Source organism: Podarcis erhardii, assembly GCF_964252035.2.
Source record: "Podarcis erhardii genome assembly, chromosome: 3".
Classification (NCBI taxonomy): domain Eukaryota; kingdom Metazoa; phylum Chordata; class Lepidosauria; order Squamata; family Lacertidae; genus Podarcis; species Podarcis erhardii.
In genome coordinates this window covers 30,115,389-30,132,415 of record NC_138507.1, presented here as the reverse complement: position 1 = coordinate 30,132,415, position 17,027 = coordinate 30,115,389, and the positions used below count along the sequence as shown (strand labels likewise).

General features: G+C 37.6%; 1 protein-coding gene across 9 annotated transcripts in view; it reads left to right on the top strand.

Moving 5' to 3' along the window:
- ROCK2 (Rho associated coiled-coil containing protein kinase 2) overlaps positions 1-17,027 on the top strand; it is a 73,904-nt gene that overhangs the window by 43,346 nt on the left and 13,531 nt on the right. For 7 of the 9 annotated variants that reach the window (XM_081856768.1, XM_081856762.1, XM_081856767.1 and 4 more), the window contains 20 exons: positions 320-411; positions 1,277-1,436; positions 1,912-1,999; positions 2,327-2,338; positions 3,226-3,314; positions 4,345-4,393; positions 5,636-5,771; positions 5,891-5,982; positions 6,168-6,414; positions 6,686-6,792; positions 7,607-7,766; positions 9,546-9,706; positions 10,533-10,717; positions 13,030-13,099; positions 13,675-13,778; positions 13,895-14,081; positions 15,452-15,545; positions 15,664-15,758; positions 16,159-16,338; positions 16,746-16,896. In XM_081856768.1, coding sequence (XP_081712894.1) covers positions 320-411; positions 1,277-1,436; positions 1,912-1,999; positions 2,327-2,338; positions 3,226-3,314; positions 4,345-4,393; positions 5,636-5,771; positions 5,891-5,982; positions 6,168-6,414; positions 6,686-6,792; positions 7,607-7,766; positions 9,546-9,706; positions 10,533-10,717; positions 13,030-13,099; positions 13,675-13,778; positions 13,895-14,081; positions 15,452-15,545; positions 15,664-15,758; positions 16,159-16,338; positions 16,746-16,896 — 2,459 coding nt within the window. The remainder of the gene's footprint in view (positions 1-319; positions 412-1,276; positions 1,437-1,911; positions 2,000-2,326; positions 2,339-3,225; positions 3,315-4,344; positions 4,394-5,635; positions 5,772-5,890; positions 5,983-6,167; positions 6,415-6,685; positions 6,793-7,606; positions 7,767-9,545; positions 9,707-10,532; positions 10,718-13,029; positions 13,100-13,674; positions 13,779-13,894; positions 14,082-15,451; positions 15,546-15,663; positions 15,759-16,158; positions 16,339-16,745; positions 16,897-17,027) is intronic. The other 2 variants (XM_081856763.1, XM_081856761.1) reach the window with 1 other exon arrangement.

Below are 17,027 nucleotides of genomic sequence, written 5' to 3'. Positions count from 1 at the left end.
TGTACAGTGGTTTGGCAAACTTCGTAGGTTTGCTTTTTTTTTTTTTTAAAGAACTTTTTCCTGCATTCCTTTTCTACACAGTCCAGTTGGAAATATGTTTTATTCCACACATGGCAGGCTGAGATTTCTAACCATTTCATTCTGCATATGTTGAGAGTGCTGAGAAACCTAACTGCTTACAAAATGGGAGGATTCAAATTGCATTTAATTATAATGGGAGGAAATGCCAAGAATGTTTAGGTATCTTTGGCACTTAATGTATTTTTTAGCTTGTAATTATCGATGATAATACAAGAATTGATTTAATTGTTATGTTTAGGGAGGTACGTCTTGGAAGGAGTGGAGTAGAGGAAATTAAATCTCATCCGTTCTTTAAGCATGACCAATGGGATTGGGATAATATTCGAGACAGTAAGTATCATTTTTAAAATATGAAAAATATGTTCTTTCTTGCTTAAAAAAACTTACTTTGGGTTAGTGTCGAATTTAAAATGCAGGGGTTCTAAAATGGTTTCTATGGGCATTTATATTTGTAAGTTACATTTTTCTGTAAGTGTCTAGGCTTTTACAATAGTTTTTTTTTTTCCAGCTGCACTACTTTATTGAGTGCGAATGGGTAAAAATTTCATTCTGTTTTGCTAACACCCACCACATCATGCTTGTTTAGTCAAACAACTACTCTAAATATGTAGCCTGAATTATGTTTTGGTTCAATAGAAATGTATAAATAATGGCTCTGGTTCTGCTTCCATCTGAGAAAAATGTTTCTGTGGTTGGGAAAATATTCTTGAAAATTCTTATTTGCGGTATTACTTATTTATAAACAACCAGATTATTAAAAAACATCAGTGCAGCTGTTCATTGTGGTCCACCAAACTCCCTAGCTTGGGTCCTAAGTACGGGGAGCAGAATGAAGCTCACAAAAGAGTATCTCTTTCTCTGCCCTTTCAAGCAGTCCCCTGCACTTCCTGAAAAGCCTTCCTGCAGCTCTGCTTTTGCAAGCTACTTCTCATCTTTGGGTAATGCCCCAGCTCATGCTGTTCAGGAGCATCCCCCAGCCTTCCAGAGAAGCTTTAGCAAAGCGGCAGTTCCCTTTCATTTGCAGTTCTCAGAAGCTAAGCTTCTGTGTTTTTGTTTCTCAAGACTTGTAAAACAGGGCTTTTCAAGACCCTGGCTCATTGCAGAAGATAGCTAGCAAGTTATACCATGCAAATTGCTTTTGTGGAAGTGGAAAAAAAGAATTTTGATTTAAATAACTATTTTCCATTTTTTTTAGCTGCAGCACCGGTTGTACCTGAGCTGAGTAGTGACATAGACAGCAGCAATTTTGACGATATCGAAGACGACAAAGGGGATGTTGAAACCTTTCCAGTCCCCAAAGCCTTTGTTGGAAACCAGTTGCCTTTCATAGGATTTACTTACTTTAGAGAGAACCTGTATGTAATATACTTTTAATGATACACATAACAATAATGCTTGCTTCTTTTCATAATAGAATTGTTTAATTCGTTTTCAAAGTTAAGCATTGTACTGTGCATTTTCTAGTATCCATCAATACTGTATTCAGCACAGGCTCTTTGCAGGGTGGGTAGGGAGCAAACAGTGCATGCAGAATCTGAATAATCTTAGGGTATTGCAATAAGTTTCTGCATACCAATATATTACTGCACATAAATATATTTAACTTGCATAGGTACTTGAAAAATTAGAACATTTGTATGGGTTTGAGAAAAGCACCCCATCTTTTCCGCCTTTGAGTCAATTAAAATTAAAAGGAAGAGAAGTGGTGCTGAATAAAGCTGCCTTCATTCAGAGAGCAGTCTAGTGGGGATTAAGACTTGAGAGAATTGATTAAAATGAGTTGATTGGCATAGTTGTGGAGTTTTTGAAAACTTGAGTTGTTTTCAACAGGTTGCTAAGTGACTTTTCTGAGCTCTGTAGGGAAGTTGAACCCTGCAAGAACAATGGGGCAAGGAAAAAAGAGGCAAAGAAAAATGAGGCAAGTACTCTTCTTTTTAATAAGGGCTAAACATATGTAAAGTGTTTGTTATGCATGATAAATAATACTTGCGATGTAGACTTGCTTTTCAGTAGTTAGCGTTAATTGCACAGATCTGAAACTACTTGTGAGTAGTCTTGCTTTTGTGAAAAGAGCTGTTGACTAAAATACATGGTTTAAGTTTTAAAGCAAGAGTTGTTAAAAGAAAATTAAAGTAACTATTCAAAATCAAGATTGTGAAGCTTTAGAGACTGTTGGAAAATACAGACGGGAGAGGCTTGTTTTTTTAAAAAAATCACATTGGATTTTTTTTGTTTGTTTTTACAGGACAGTGAAGAGGTAAGTACATTATTTTAAATTGTTTTTCTTTCAATATGTAATATTTCAAAAAAGTTATAGTTTTTTAGGCAGTAGCTATCATTGATTGAATGTGTCATTAATTATCCAGTTAGTTGGCTACAGATGAGAATAAATTTATTTCATATGTCCATGGTGAAGGGAGCCCCATTAGATAAGAAATGTTCTGTGAATGGCCAGTCATTTTTATTTGATTTTTTAAAAAATGTGAGTGCATGAAAATAACTGTGATAGATGGTTATTTTCCCTTGCCATGGGTGTCCTGGGTGCCACTTAGCAGCCTTTGTTTGTAGACCTAAGACTATAGAGAATATGTTTATACTTACAGGGCACTTTGAAAATTTGGAGGGTATCTACCCCCACTTCCCAGTAAGTTGGGCAGTCCAGAATTTTAACTACAGAGAAAATCCTAAAAGTGTGGACTATGATAAGCTAATTTGAATTTGCACAGTTTACCTATGGGCTGCAGTTTTTACATCTAGAATATGAAACTTCACATGTTGGAAATTGTTATGGCAACTTACAATATTTGTGAAATTTGCAATTGCTGAAGTTGGATTTTGAAATGTGCAGTGTAAGATAGGAGGGTGTGTTAAGATCACGATTATGAGGTTTCTGTAGATTTTGTTTTATTAAATGCATCACAGATAGTTGAATTTACTTTTCCCATAATGAAGAGTGGCTCTCTAGATATTTCCATGAACTACTGAGTATCTTCATAAACACAGTTTAGTTCCAGCTGCGGGTATGTCATAGTAAATAAATATCTGATGTCCAATCAAATGGCTGATGGTGCTTTCAATATTTACTTATGTGAGCCATTTTTTCAAGTTGTGTACATTTAAAGACCAGGGTTTTTTTCCTTTCAGTTTGCACAATTTCAGGAAAAAGTAAGCAAATTGGAAGATCGAATTCGTAATGAAATACAAGCCAAAGATGAACTTGAGCAGAAATACAGGTAGAATTCCACCCCGTTTTATGCAGAAATATGGTCTTCAAAAATGTTAATGGGAAATCAGTTTGAAGAGTATTATTTGTATAAAGAACCATAATATCAAAAAGCAGTCTGTATCTGACACATTTAATTTATCCTGGTACTTTGGTATTTCTGAGGGCTCAGTTCGCTTGCAGGGTGCAGGATTCCCATAGGGCCCTGCAGATCCCTGTTTGTGGGGGCAGGGTGAAGGCAGTGGTTGCCTTCCATATCAACAGCCTGCCATCCCTCTTGTCTCTACAAACCACCCTAATCCTTTCAATTTAACAAAAAAACTAACAAATGAATCACACCATGCATTGGTTCTTTTTTGTCTTTCCCCCACTTTGTTTTATAACACATGTTCATTTATATAGTTCTGGCTGAATGGTTGTATAAACGTATACCAAAAAGCAGCTGTTATTTTGTAGGCCTCTTGCTACCTGACCTTGCTTGGTTAGTTTTTGCATGACTACCATGTCCCATAGTTTATTAATCTAGTGGCATCATTCACATATAATACTATGCCATGATTTGTTTTAACAGATGAAATGTTCCACCTCCTTATGCCTTTGTCTACCTCCTTATGCCTTTGTCTTTGGCAAAAGATTGGAATGGGATGGTCAAACAAACCATGGTTAAGGAAAGATTTGCATGTAGCACCTAGGCATAATTAAAAGAAACCAAGATACATAAGCTAATAAGAAGCAAAAACTTCAGTATGGTTTGTTATCAATAAGCAAACCATAGTTAAACCACTGGCCAAGGCTCAGACAGTAAAACCATGGTTTAATAAATCATGGCTTAACCTTGTAAATGAAGCTGGTCAATGTGCAATTTTGGAGGCACCAGGACAATATATAATTTTGACTTGGTTGCTGTTAAGTTACATACAATCTCACTGGTGGAATACCTTTCCTGTATAGAAGATTTACAGTAGCAAATGGGAAATTATTCTGTTTCCTGTCAGTTATTCTGTGCTTTCCATTTAATAGTTATTTTAACACTTTCCCAGAGCTATTACTATTCGCGTAGAGAAGATAATGAAGGAATTGGATGAAGAGGTAAAGTATTGTCTATTTTATATTTTTCCATTGTGTCTCTGAATGTTTTAGCCAATCTTTTTTGTTAGGTGATGAGGGTATACCATTGGACAAATTAGTGGAATTGTGCTATAGAGGTGGCAGTTGCTACCCCAACAGTATTTAGTAGAATAAAAGAGGAGATAACATTTCTCGCACCCATATGCTATATTAATAAGCGGGTTAATATGTAATCAGTTATTGTATTACATTGCAGATAGTTTCCAGAGGAGATGATTAGAGTTTTCTTTTTGTGTTCACCATATTTACATCTTACACTTCCTCTAAGGAACTTAGCGCAGCTTACATGCCTTACCTTTGAGGTTACTTATACTGAAAGAAGAGTGTTTTGCCTAAGGCCTTTTACGGAGCTTCATGGCTGAACCCAACATATGAACCCAACAGCCTTGCCAATACAACACACAAGTCCATTTTGGTGCTCCTCAGAGTCTGATACGCATTTTGGGGAGGTCTGAAATCACAATTCATTTGGAGTGGATGTGCATTCAACCAGTATAAATATTATCTCCAGTCTCAGAGGAGTATCCATTTATTCCTGGAGGATGTGCATTTCCACCAGCTTGCAGAAATCTATGCTTAATGTGTGGACATTGGGGAATGGTGATAGTGAAGAAGTAATGTGACCCGCAGTGTAGCTCTTAATTTCTGGTAATCAGTTATATCTAATTCATGTATAAAGGGGCCTATACCAAACCTTAATTTGGTATAGAGACTTGGGAATTTTGTTGCTGGTTTCAATATGATATGAATCGCATTTTAAATTTGGACTCCTTAGGGCCAGATATATAGACTTTGTACTAGAGTTTTGAAGCATGGAGTTGTAACAGTAGAGTTGGGCTTTCCTAGTCCCTTTTCCCCATTTGAGCTCACTGTGCCACCTGAAGAACTATCCATGAAATGGTAGGGATGTAGAGGCTACTGTGGGTATTTCCCTTCTGATTGCCTGAGGGGCCTTTGGATCCACACTGTAGATCCAAAACTGCATGACTGTTTTGCTGTTTGGAAATTTTGTGGTTGTTAGTGAATTTGTGTGCACACATCTGCTGAACATTATGTAGTATATTTACTGTAGCCAAATGAGAAACATTTTGAGTTGTTAGAGCATTAATTAGATTTGATAGCCTCTGTGTTGTAACTTCAGAAAAGTGCCTTCATCCTTCAGCCAATTTCTTAAAAGAGAAATATTCCATCTATTCTTACCAGGTAACCTCAAGAAAAAACCTAGAATCTGCCTTAAGACAGTTGGAAAGAGAGAGAGCTCTTCTCCAGCACAAGAATGCAGAATATCAGCGGAAAGCAGAACATGAGGCAGATAAAAAACGTAATCTAGAAAATGATGGTATGTGAACCAGAATCTTGAAGAGCCATTGCTGAACAATGTTGAACAACACTGTGTTATTGGTGCTTGGAATTTGTAAAAGGCTTTTGTGTTTAACTTACTTACTGTCTTTATTACAGTTAACAGTTTAAAGGATCAACTTGAAGATTTGAAAAAGAGGAATCAGAACTCTCAAATATCCAATGAAAAAATCATTCAACTACAAAGACAGGTAAATTACATTTCTATTTGTAAATTAAGCCCAAAATCTGAGGGCTTAAGTTAGAATTGTCATATTTATTTTTTAAAAAATGGATGATGAAATGCTTTGCTGCAGTAATACTATCTTGAACATGGTTAAAGGCTGACCGTTTTTGGTTGGTGAGTTAACTCTGAAATTTCTTCATGGTTCAATAGCTGGATGAAGCCAATGCTTTGCTCCGCACTGAGTCTGATACAGCAGCCAGGCTAAGAAAAAACCAGACCGAAAGTACAAAGCAGATTCAGCAGCTGGAAGCTAATAACAGAGATTTGCAGGATAAGAACTGTGTGCTGGAGAATACTAAGCTGAGACTTGAGAAGGACTTCCTCAATCTCCAGTCAGCTCTAGAATCTGAAAGAAGAGACCGAACACATGGCTCGGAGATTATCAGTGATCTACAGGGTATGAGAACCAGTGTGCTAGAAATATTCAGTGTTGCATAACTGCCCTTGTTTTAATTCGGGTTTCATTGACATGCTCAGTAAAAATTTCTATTGTCTCTCCATTTAATTGATCAAGAAGTGGTAACATTTTCTTGCTAATTATTCCGACACCACCAAAGCATCTGGAAGATAGATTTTCTTGTTTAAATCACAGTTCATAAAACCTTGCATTTTAATGCCACACATGGCTAACGTTCTTTTTCTTGTTGACCTCTTCCAACATTTTTTAGGCCGAGTATCTAGTTTGGAGGAAGAAGTAAAAAATGGAAAGACTATATTAACTAAAATGGAGACAGAGAAAAGACAATTACAAGACAGATTCACAGATCTGGAAAAGGTAAACAACTCAGATATTTGAATGTTGTTTATTGATTTAATGCAGCAAATATAGTACTTGTGGCATTCTGATCTTCATAATTCCTTTTATAGCAGCAGCAATAGTAGTAATAATAGTAATAATTATTTTATTTAAATAAATAATTATTTATTTATAACCCACCCATCTGGCTGGGTTTCCCCAGTGAGAGTGGGGCAGTGTTTTTCTGTGAATGTATCATGCCCTGTTTTCACCATATCCTGTTTAGTTTGTGACCTTTATGCTGGCTTTAAGTCTGAAGCAATTGCTAAGGACCATCTCTTGCAGCTTTTGTCTTCTAGTGGTAATAGTTGATGATAACTTTAGGTTAGGGCCGCTGTAATATATTTTATGTAAATAATTATTTGATGAAAGCTGAGAAATGGAGGGAATGGGGGATATGGAGTTTGGGATGTGTGAAGAGTGTTGAGATTGTCATGTTGCTTCTGTTCCAAGAATGTCAGCTAATCTTGCTAGCCAGTTAGCGATGCTGAAGAATCAGAAAGTTTTTATCTCAGAAGATCTTCCTCATGCTGCAACACTAGTTTCTATTGGTCTGTGATGGGGGTGGGTGATGTACAGCACTTCTAATAAACATCCTGTTTCCAAATGAATGTGTGCCATAAGGTTAGTCTTTTATTGGGCAAAGACCAAGACAAAGTCAGAAATTTGAATCGAAGCTTATATTTTTCTTGTAATGACTGAACAGGCATTGCAATCAGATTGCATATTTTTGGTTTATGGCACTAGTGGGATTATAGTCAAGCAATTACATTTTTGTGTGTTTACTTAACAGGAGAAGAGCAACATGGAGATAGATATGACGTACAAGCTTAAGGTCATGCAGCAGAACTTGGAGCAGGAAGAAAATGAACATAAGGCAACTAAAGCCCGACTAGCAGACAAAAATAATAGCTATAAGTCCATTGAGGAAGCCAAATCTGAAGCCATGAAAGGTAAGCATTTAATGTCAGTTACCGATAGGTAGCCGTGTTGGTCTGCCATAGTCAAAACAAAATAAAAAAATTCCTTCCAGTAGCACCTTAAAGACCAACTAAGTTAGTTCTAGGTATCTGAAGAAGTGTGCATGCACACGAAAGCTCATACCTAGAACTAACAGTTGGTCTTTAAGGTGCTACTGGAAGGAATTTTTTTATTTCATTTAATGTCGCACACTCATAACTTCATTTATTTATTATATTCATATCACATCCTTTCTTCAAGGAAATCACAGCAGCATTTTCGCCTCACAGTAATTCTGTACTTTGGCTTAGACTGAGAGATAATTACCCAGCCAGCTTCATACTTGAGTGGAGATGGAACTGGATTTTTCCCGTATAAGTCCAATTCTCTAGCCACCATCCACAATGGCTAATCTGAATTTAAAACTTCATTAGAACAAGTTAGTTGTGTTGGCATAGTATAAACAAAGACAGTTTAGCTTCAGAACTCCTATTTGGTGATGGGGGTTTGGTCAGAGGCAGCGACAACATGGGCACTGTGGCTGTCATATTTACAGTGGAATTTCAGGTTACGTACCGTCCTTCTTAGGAATGCTTTGGGTAATAAGCTCTGCTAACCTGGAAGTAGGTCTCCTGGTTGCAAACTTTGCCCCGGGATGCGAGCGGAAGTCATGCGCCTGCGGCGCGGCAGCAGCGGGAGGCCCCATTAATGAAAGCGTGCCTCATGTTAACAACAGTTCCTGGTTAAGAACGGACCTCCGGAACGAATTAAGTTCTTAACGGAGGTACCACTGTACATATGTTCAGCAATCCATACGTCTTAGTGTGCAGTTCTGTGATCGCATCCCTGAGAGTAGCCTCCATTGAACCCAATGGGTTGTATTCCGTGAAATCATTGTGTGAGTGGAACAACTAACGCCTGCACAATGGAACTTCCTCTCTGGATTCCTCCAACCCTCTGGGGCAGATAGGTAGGTGTGGGTGGAGAAACGGGAGGGAAGTTCTGTGGCACATGCAGAAGTAATTTGCTCATGCAGTGACTTGGTTGGATTCGACCCAATGGGACTTAAGTTCTGAGCAGGCAATCACAGAATTTGCTGTTAAGGGTCTTACAAATTGCATAATGGTGCCTCTGAATGCGTCTGACGTTTTATGTTTTGTCAACAACAACAACAACAACAAAAGGATGAGCAAAGGTGGCATTTAAAATATTTTTGACAGAATTGAGGTCAGTCGTACCCAGATAATTTAGGTCATCTTGCCACTTTTAAGACAGGCATTGAATAGCTTGGGAAAGAAAGAAAAAACTTTTTTGCATGTAAATTTTGCTAGAAATAAATCTCATGCTCTTAACAATACTAATGAATTTATTTGATGTTTTACTGGAATGTACAGAAGTTTCCAGAACTGTCTAGTCAAAGATAAAAGATAGATAAAACTGGTGGGCAGTCATGCATCAAAAAGTGTATCTCACTTTCACAAAAGTGAATATGGGTAGACAGTAAATGAACGTGTCTTTGAGTAGGAAGCAGAAATTTGACAGTAAATTGAAGCTGAGATCTGCTTATGTAACTTAAATTTCTTGTTCAAGCTGGCTGCGTAGAACTGAAAAGTGTTTGACAAATAGGCTCTTCAGAGTATTTTTTTGTCTAATTTAAGAGGATTTTAGTTATGCTGGTCCTTCACTGTCAGCTGTATTTTCAGTGTCAAACTGTATATTAACTTTCTTACATTAAATGGCGGTGATGCATTTGTTTCTCTTTTGCTTCACAGAAATGGAAAAGAAGCTTTCGGAAGAAAGAGTTTTAAAATTAAAAGTGGAAAACTGCTTATTAGAAGTAGAGAAGCGGTGCTCCATGTTGGATTGTGACTTGAAGCAGTCGCAACAGAAAATAAATGAGTTGCTAAAGGAAAAGGATAGATTAAGTGAGAACGTAAGTATTAAAGAAGAAACTTGCAATATATTGTAAGTGTTGTTCCTGGTTAGGTCTACATAAGACTCCCCACCCATCAGTGGTATTTTGTACCAAGTTTCTGTTTAGCTTCTTTACCTTAGTTCTTTATCACAAACAAGTGTGAGATGAGGTATAGTAACCAAATAGCTTGCTTAAACTCAAATAATTAACATGCATTGTTATATGCCCTCACTTTGGCTCTCCTGCCCAATGAAACATTGTGCCCTGAGAAGCCATTCCTGAGGATCAGGGAACTCCATGGAAAAGCTGGGGTAGATGTTGTGCTGCATTGGGAGAAGACTAAAAATCAGGGATGCAGGAAGGCTTACACCTCAGTGTATGTTTAGAAGTGCCTTATCCAGTGCTTTTTTCTGGGGGGACATGGGTACGCATACCCCTAAACATGAATCTTTATACTTTTGTTCATTTACTGTATTTATTTTTCCCAATTTGAACTATAAAATGGTGATTTTCTTGAGTCAAAATGAGAGTACCCCTAAACATTTTTTTGGGGGGGGGGAAAGCACTGGCCTTATCCAAACCAAGTACTGTACTGAATCTACCTCTTAATCCCTTGTGTAGGTTACTTGAAATATATTTGGGGCATTTATTGCAGTCTCATTTACCCCATGTAAAGATGTGTTGGTATAAACAGTGACACAAGTAAGAGTGTTCGTTGCAAGTCCCATTCACCTGTAGAATTCACTGCCGTGTGAATGTGATTAAAATTGTTAAAATTGTTACTTTTATGAATATTTGTACATAAAACATACTTATGTATAAAAGGAATCCATTTGTTTTGTAGGTTGAAAACCTGACACTAAAAATAGAACAGGAAACACAAAAGCGTTCTCTGACACAAAATGACTTGAAGATGCAAACACAGAATGTCAATGCACTGAAAATGTCGGAAAAACAACTAAAGCAGGAAAACAATCATCTGTTGGAAATCAAACTCAACTTGGAGAAGCAAAATAATGAACTTAGAAAGTAAGCAAATTCTACATTTGGAATGTTTATTCTTTCCACTTTAGATAGATAGATAGGTAGGTAGGTAGACAGACAGATATTTACTTAATGTTATTTATAAGAGTATTTCTATACTAATTTATGAAATATCAGGGTGGTTCAAATGCCATTAAAAAAGAAGAAAAATTAAGCTGGTTCATAGGCCTGGTGGCTTATAAATGCATTCAGGAGATGCCTGAACTGCAGAAGCAACGATGGCTGCCAACTTCTAGTTGAGACCAGTCAGACCTCTGAAACACGGGAGGCAACTAACAGTCATCCTCTTGATGATCTTAGTGATCTGTTCCATTGTAGTTGCTGAGGATTCACAACTTTCATGAACATGGCTAAACTGGAGAGTTTGGGGCCACACATAACATGATCAAATGTGTAACAAAGACTTGATTCTAAACTGACAAAGGGCTGGTAAAGAGTTGAGGATACAATAAGGCAGGTAATCTTGTTGTTCTTCAGGTCACCCTGAAAGATTAAGAAGTACCAGAACATGCATTAGTATTCAGATTTTCCCCATTTCATTTATTCTCCATTTTGAATGTACATGCAGCAGCTTAGTTGCTGCAGAAACCACTTCAGTATGGAGATCTTACCTTGTAAAAGCAGTTGTCAGCAGTGGCCACACTGCTATGGGTGCATATGAATGGGGCATAATCTCCCTGATATATTGTTTATGAAATAGAGCAAGGTCCTTGTGGGAGAGTATTTATAATAATATAAACTCAATTCCCACTCCAGTGGTACTTATAAACCTGCTGCGCTGCACCATTCAGTCTTGCATACATTCATACCTCGGGTTAAAGACGCTTCAGGTTAAATCTTTTCAGGTTGCGTCCCACAGCGACCAGGAAGTAACGGAACGGGTTACTTCTGGGTTTTGCTGCTTGCGCATGCGCAGACGCTCAAAATGACGTCACATACACGCACAGAATGGCGAATTGTGACCTTCTCAAGTGCAGATGCGGGTTGTGTTCTGCTCAGGTTGCGAACGGGGCTCCAGAACGGATCCCATTCGCATCCAGAGGTACCACTTTATCTCTCCTCTTTAATTTAATCACCTGGTTACTGTGGGGTAAAGGTGTAGTACAAAGCCACTTCAGATACAGATATTTAATAAAGGTATTTAAGTTTATTACAATATCATTAAAGGCACAGGCTTATCAGATTACTTTAAAATAGTACTGTATCTTTAAATGAGTACATGTTCTATTAACTTGTTATTGTTACTTTAAATACTAACAACTTATATTCTGCTGATCTGCCAACAAGAGGATGGCCACAAGCAAATAAGGCACTGAATCCTTCCTTCTCTTGTGACAATGGCAGGGCCTTCCAAGAGGCAGAAATGCATCTCGCTTGTGTTTGAGAGTTGTACTCCCAATGTACAGCTCAGAACTTGCTAGCCTTCAGTGTACAAGAATTCTAATAAGCTAATTCTGTACATAGTCTTCCATTAAAATCTTCCTGTTAACAGTTTTAGGAAGTTATGTTGGGGGAGTAAATATATGGACACCTTGCCTTAAACATTTTGTCCATTCTAAAGGAAAATTAATTTATTTTTAATTATAAATTTTCTAATGTTCTGGAAAAGATGAAAGGCTCCAGAAAGAAATGATGGTAGGCCTGCTTACCATAGTGACAGGTGAGCTGCTGTGAACTCTTCACCTTTTCATAGTGAGCTCATTCTTGAGAGAAGGATATTTGCTACAGGGTTTGTGCTTTAGTCCCTCCTGCTTCTCCCTGCCAGCTTCTTCCTGCTTTTGGGTGTTTTTTATTAGCGAGTGAGATAATTGTAGAAAAGCGATGCTAGGCAAATTTAGGATGGCCTCCAACCTGAGGTGGAGTGTGCACTAGTGCCAGGGAATTTTGATGCCCTTTGGAGCAGTTTTGGATACACTGTATCCAAGGTACACACAAGCTTTCTACTGGCTTGTATTATATATACAGTGGTACCTCGGGTTAAGAACTTAACTTGTTCTGGAGGTCTGTTCTTAACCTGAAACTGTTCTTAACCTGAAGAAAACTAAATCAACTTTCAGTAGACAAGACAGAAAGCTTCTCACATCAGATACGTTGTAGTGCACATTACAGAATGATCATTAAAGCTGAATTCAAATAAACAGGATTTCTTAACAGTTCTCTTCTGCCCTGCTGTCATTATGGACTACAAGGAAAGGCGAACAGTCTGGCAGTAGAAAATCCAATTTAATCATGTGTGCGAGCACCGTTAATCAGAAGAACCATATTATTTTTAAAATAAGTACATGTTATTCTAACAGGGAACGACAAGATGCGGATGCACAGATGAAAGAGCTTCAGGATCAACTTGAAGCAGAACAGTATTTTTCGGTATGTACTGCATTGCAATTGTTATTATTCCATTCATTAAGTGTAGCATAGGCATTTTTCTAGGGGTTTGTAGCCATCTCACTGAGGTGTAAATATCACATTTCCCCAATGGAAATTAGTAGGTTTGCAATCATGAGGGTAGTTTTCTTATTACTTAACATGGTTTGCATTTTAAATATGCTTCATAGTAGCATATTAACACTATGCAATTTCTGTGGAATCAAAGTAAATTGCCTTATCTTTGTACCCTGAGTGAACTGCAGAGATAGCACATTGTGAGCTGCTACCTTAGAGGGACAAGGCAATTATGAGAGAGGGATATGACCTACAATATTTGTTGGTTACATTTAGAGCTCTAGTTTGAGTAGGGCTTTTTCGTAGCCCTCACTCCTGATAATGCCAGCAACTGATTAGTGTCTGTTCATTATGAACACTTGCTCCTGTTCTTGCAAGATTCCACATCTTGAATACTGTAGATGTTAAGGCAAAATGAACCTTCTAACAGGACTTTTTCCGTTCAGGTGACTGAACCCATCCCACAGCATTTACATCAGTTTCCCTTCTTAAAATTTCAGACTCTCTATAAAACGCAAGTTCGGGAATTAAAAGAAGAGTGTGAGGAGAAGGCCAAACTTGGTAAAGATATACAACAAAAAATGCAAGAGTTGCAGGATGAAAGGTGAGAATTTGGCTGTTTGATTCTTGGCCATGCGCAATAGAATACAACTATTTGAAATTCAAAAATGATAGAAATAATTTCTTCAACCACAATAATAGTTTATCATTTCTTTGTAGAGACTCTTTGGCCGCACAACTGGAGATAACATTAACAAAAGCTGACTCAGAACAGTTGGCTCGCTCCATCGCCGAAGAGCAATACTCTGATTTAGAGAAGGAGAAGATCATGAAAGAGTTAGAGATTAAAGAGATGATGGCAAGGCACAAGCAAGAACTTGCTGAGAAAGATGCCACAATAGGATCAGTAAGTAGTTTGATGTTTCCGCAAGAGTTCTTGATTTTGGACACAAACTCATTCAGCATGATGATTTAGTCCCTGCAAACCAAAGCCATATTGAGTTGATGCAGAAAACATCAGTAAGTAACTTGGAAATTTCTTGGGCAATATGTGTTCCACAATGAAGATAACAAATGTTTACTGCTCAGAGAAAATGTTTCTCAGAATAAGATTTTCCACCTGGGTGGAAAAGTGCAGTTACCACAGTTCATTTCAGCTTCCTGAGAAGTAAATCTATTCAGACAGTACCCACTAATTACACAGAGTATAATTTTGTCATGTTGCAATCATGGATACTTCAGTACTGAATATTTTGAAGGTGTAATTTGACTAGTCAGTAGCTTGATTTCTCTCTCCTAAGGAGTATTGGTTGCTGCTATAAAAGATAGTAAAATGAGCTCCAATAAGCAGTCCTGAACCTTGTTACATAAGATCCAGTTTGCTTGTAACGCTAAAGCAAAACATGACTTAGGGCAAACGTGCAATTGATTTGTTCTTCCTCTGGCCCTGTGGCTGTGCTTGGCAATCAGCTGAACAGTTTGTGCCTGCAAAACAGTTGCTCCCTTTTGGCTGAGCCAGATTTTTACTTGCACCACAACTGACCATATTAGCTTTGCCAAAGCAGCCTTGCAGGCCGTATGGTGAGGCATAAGGTTCCCCACCCCTGGTTTAGCATGCCGTCCAAACCCAGGCATGTGGTTCTTCCCGCTGTAAGCCCATAGAACAAACATTGATTACAGCTTGTGGTTAATGAAGAGTGTGAAAAGGATAAGCTCAGGTTTGGACAAAACACCAAGTCCATCTCAGCAGCAAGATGAGAGGGAGAGCAAATTTTCCCTTTCAGAAGCCCATGTGTTTGTACAATGTTTTGGCTTACATTACATAAAAACTGAACCAAACAACTCACATTGGTTTTCAGTTCTTCTGTAGCCCAATACATAATTGTAGCTACATTGTATAGGAATTAAAGATTTAAAGATTCTTCTGGTCTAATACTCTTCCTCTTCTGGCTCATGAATGGTGACCAGTATTCAACTACTGCAAATTGTGTTCATCTGTGAACCCAACCTATTATTTGTCTTGCTTTTGAACCTTGCCTTGATTGTTTTTAAACTTTCTGCAGCTTTTTGGCCTTTTTTTCCTGTAGTGTAAAGCTCCCTTTACTAGATTTTTTCACTATTTTATTCTTAAACATATTTGTCTCCTTCTACGCAACTTCCTTCATGTGCTCTTCTAGTAGCTACAAACTCCTAATCCCAGCAGTATCAACTCATAATTGAACAGGTTTCTGGTTTATTTTTCAAGCCAAAGAGTAACAAATTTCTACTTCATTTTAGCTTGAAGAGGCTAATAGGACGCTCACAAGTGATGTCGCAAATCTTGCAAATGAAAAAGAAGAACTTAACAACAAGCTCAAAGAAGTCCTAGAACGTGAGTGTTGTGGGGTTGTTGTTTTTTATAAGTAACTTCTTATAAAGTTATAAACTTCTTATCAGAGTCTATTATTTTTTCACTTTGCAAATATTAGTGAGTCTGTTTTCATTTGCAGGAATGTCCCAAATGAACGCAGAGGAAAATGATATAGGGGTGCTTAAGAGTCAATATGAGAAACAGCTAGCTTATGAACGAACAATGAAAACACAGGTAAAGTATGAAACTGTGGGAGAAGGAGTTTTGTTATCACTGTACATTATATATGAGAGAAAATACTACAGGTAATGCAAATAAAATAAGCCCTGTAAATGTTTATAGCACTAGACTCTAATATAATATCATTTCTCTGATCCCTTCCTTGTTCAAACTATTCAAAACTTTATTGGTGAACTATAGTTTATTTGGCTTTGTGGATCAAAACTTAGGACAAGCATTTTTAAAATCTTTGAACCTTTTGGTAATGACAGCTTCCAAGCTCAGTGTAGAATGTATTATATTTTCATCAAGTAGAAAACTCAAAACAAAGTGCTGTAATTGTGGGTTGCAGAAACATCTGATTCTGTAATCCTAAGGTAACTGTTTATTCTTCTTGTGCATCTCCCTCCACCAGGCTGTAAATAAGTTAGCTGAAGTGATGAACCGTAAGAATCCTATCCAGCGAGGAGCAGACACTGATGTTAGAAGAAAAGAAAAGGAGAACAGGAAACTGCACATGGAGCTGAAGTCTGAACGTGAAAATTTATCCCAGATGATGATCAAATATCAGAAGGAGATCAATGAGATGCAAGCGGTAAGTACCTGTACACAGATGTATCTGGCAACAATAAATTGCTTAATGGATTAATAAATTGCTGAAAGAGAATTTGATCTGAAAGAATGTTTCAAAAGTTGACAGACCTTGTAGAGTTTGTAAATATTTCCAATCGTTGAATCTACCTTTGTATTCCTAAAACCTTTGCAGCAGTCCTACTGCCCTTAGTCTCTTGTTCCTCTTCTCATTGCATGAGCTTTTGTAGCCCAAATGTGCTATTTCATAAGGTTACATATTCTCCCCCTGCCATCATCCAGGGGGATTAAAATTAAAAGAATGCTCTTCCAATAAGCATGCCAAGAAAATCCTGTAAGCCAGATTATATAAGGTGGGAAATATTTAATAATAAGATGAGGTTTGATTTGTGCTCCTTGAATCTTTTATAGCAAATAGCGGAAGAGAGCCAGATACGAATAGAATTGCAGATGGCTCTGGACAGCAAAGATAGTGACATTGAACAGCTTCGCTCACAGCTGCAGTCAATACGCATTGACAGTACCAGTATGCCATGTGGCTCAGGGGAAGCAGATGCTGATGGTAAGATTCATTCTTCATTAGCACACTTATCTTTTGTCACAAAAATCCAGTGTTTAAACTGATTCCTTTCCATAGTTTCCAAAAGTTGCTAGCAATGTAATTTTCTCACCTACCTTCTTGCCACTAACATT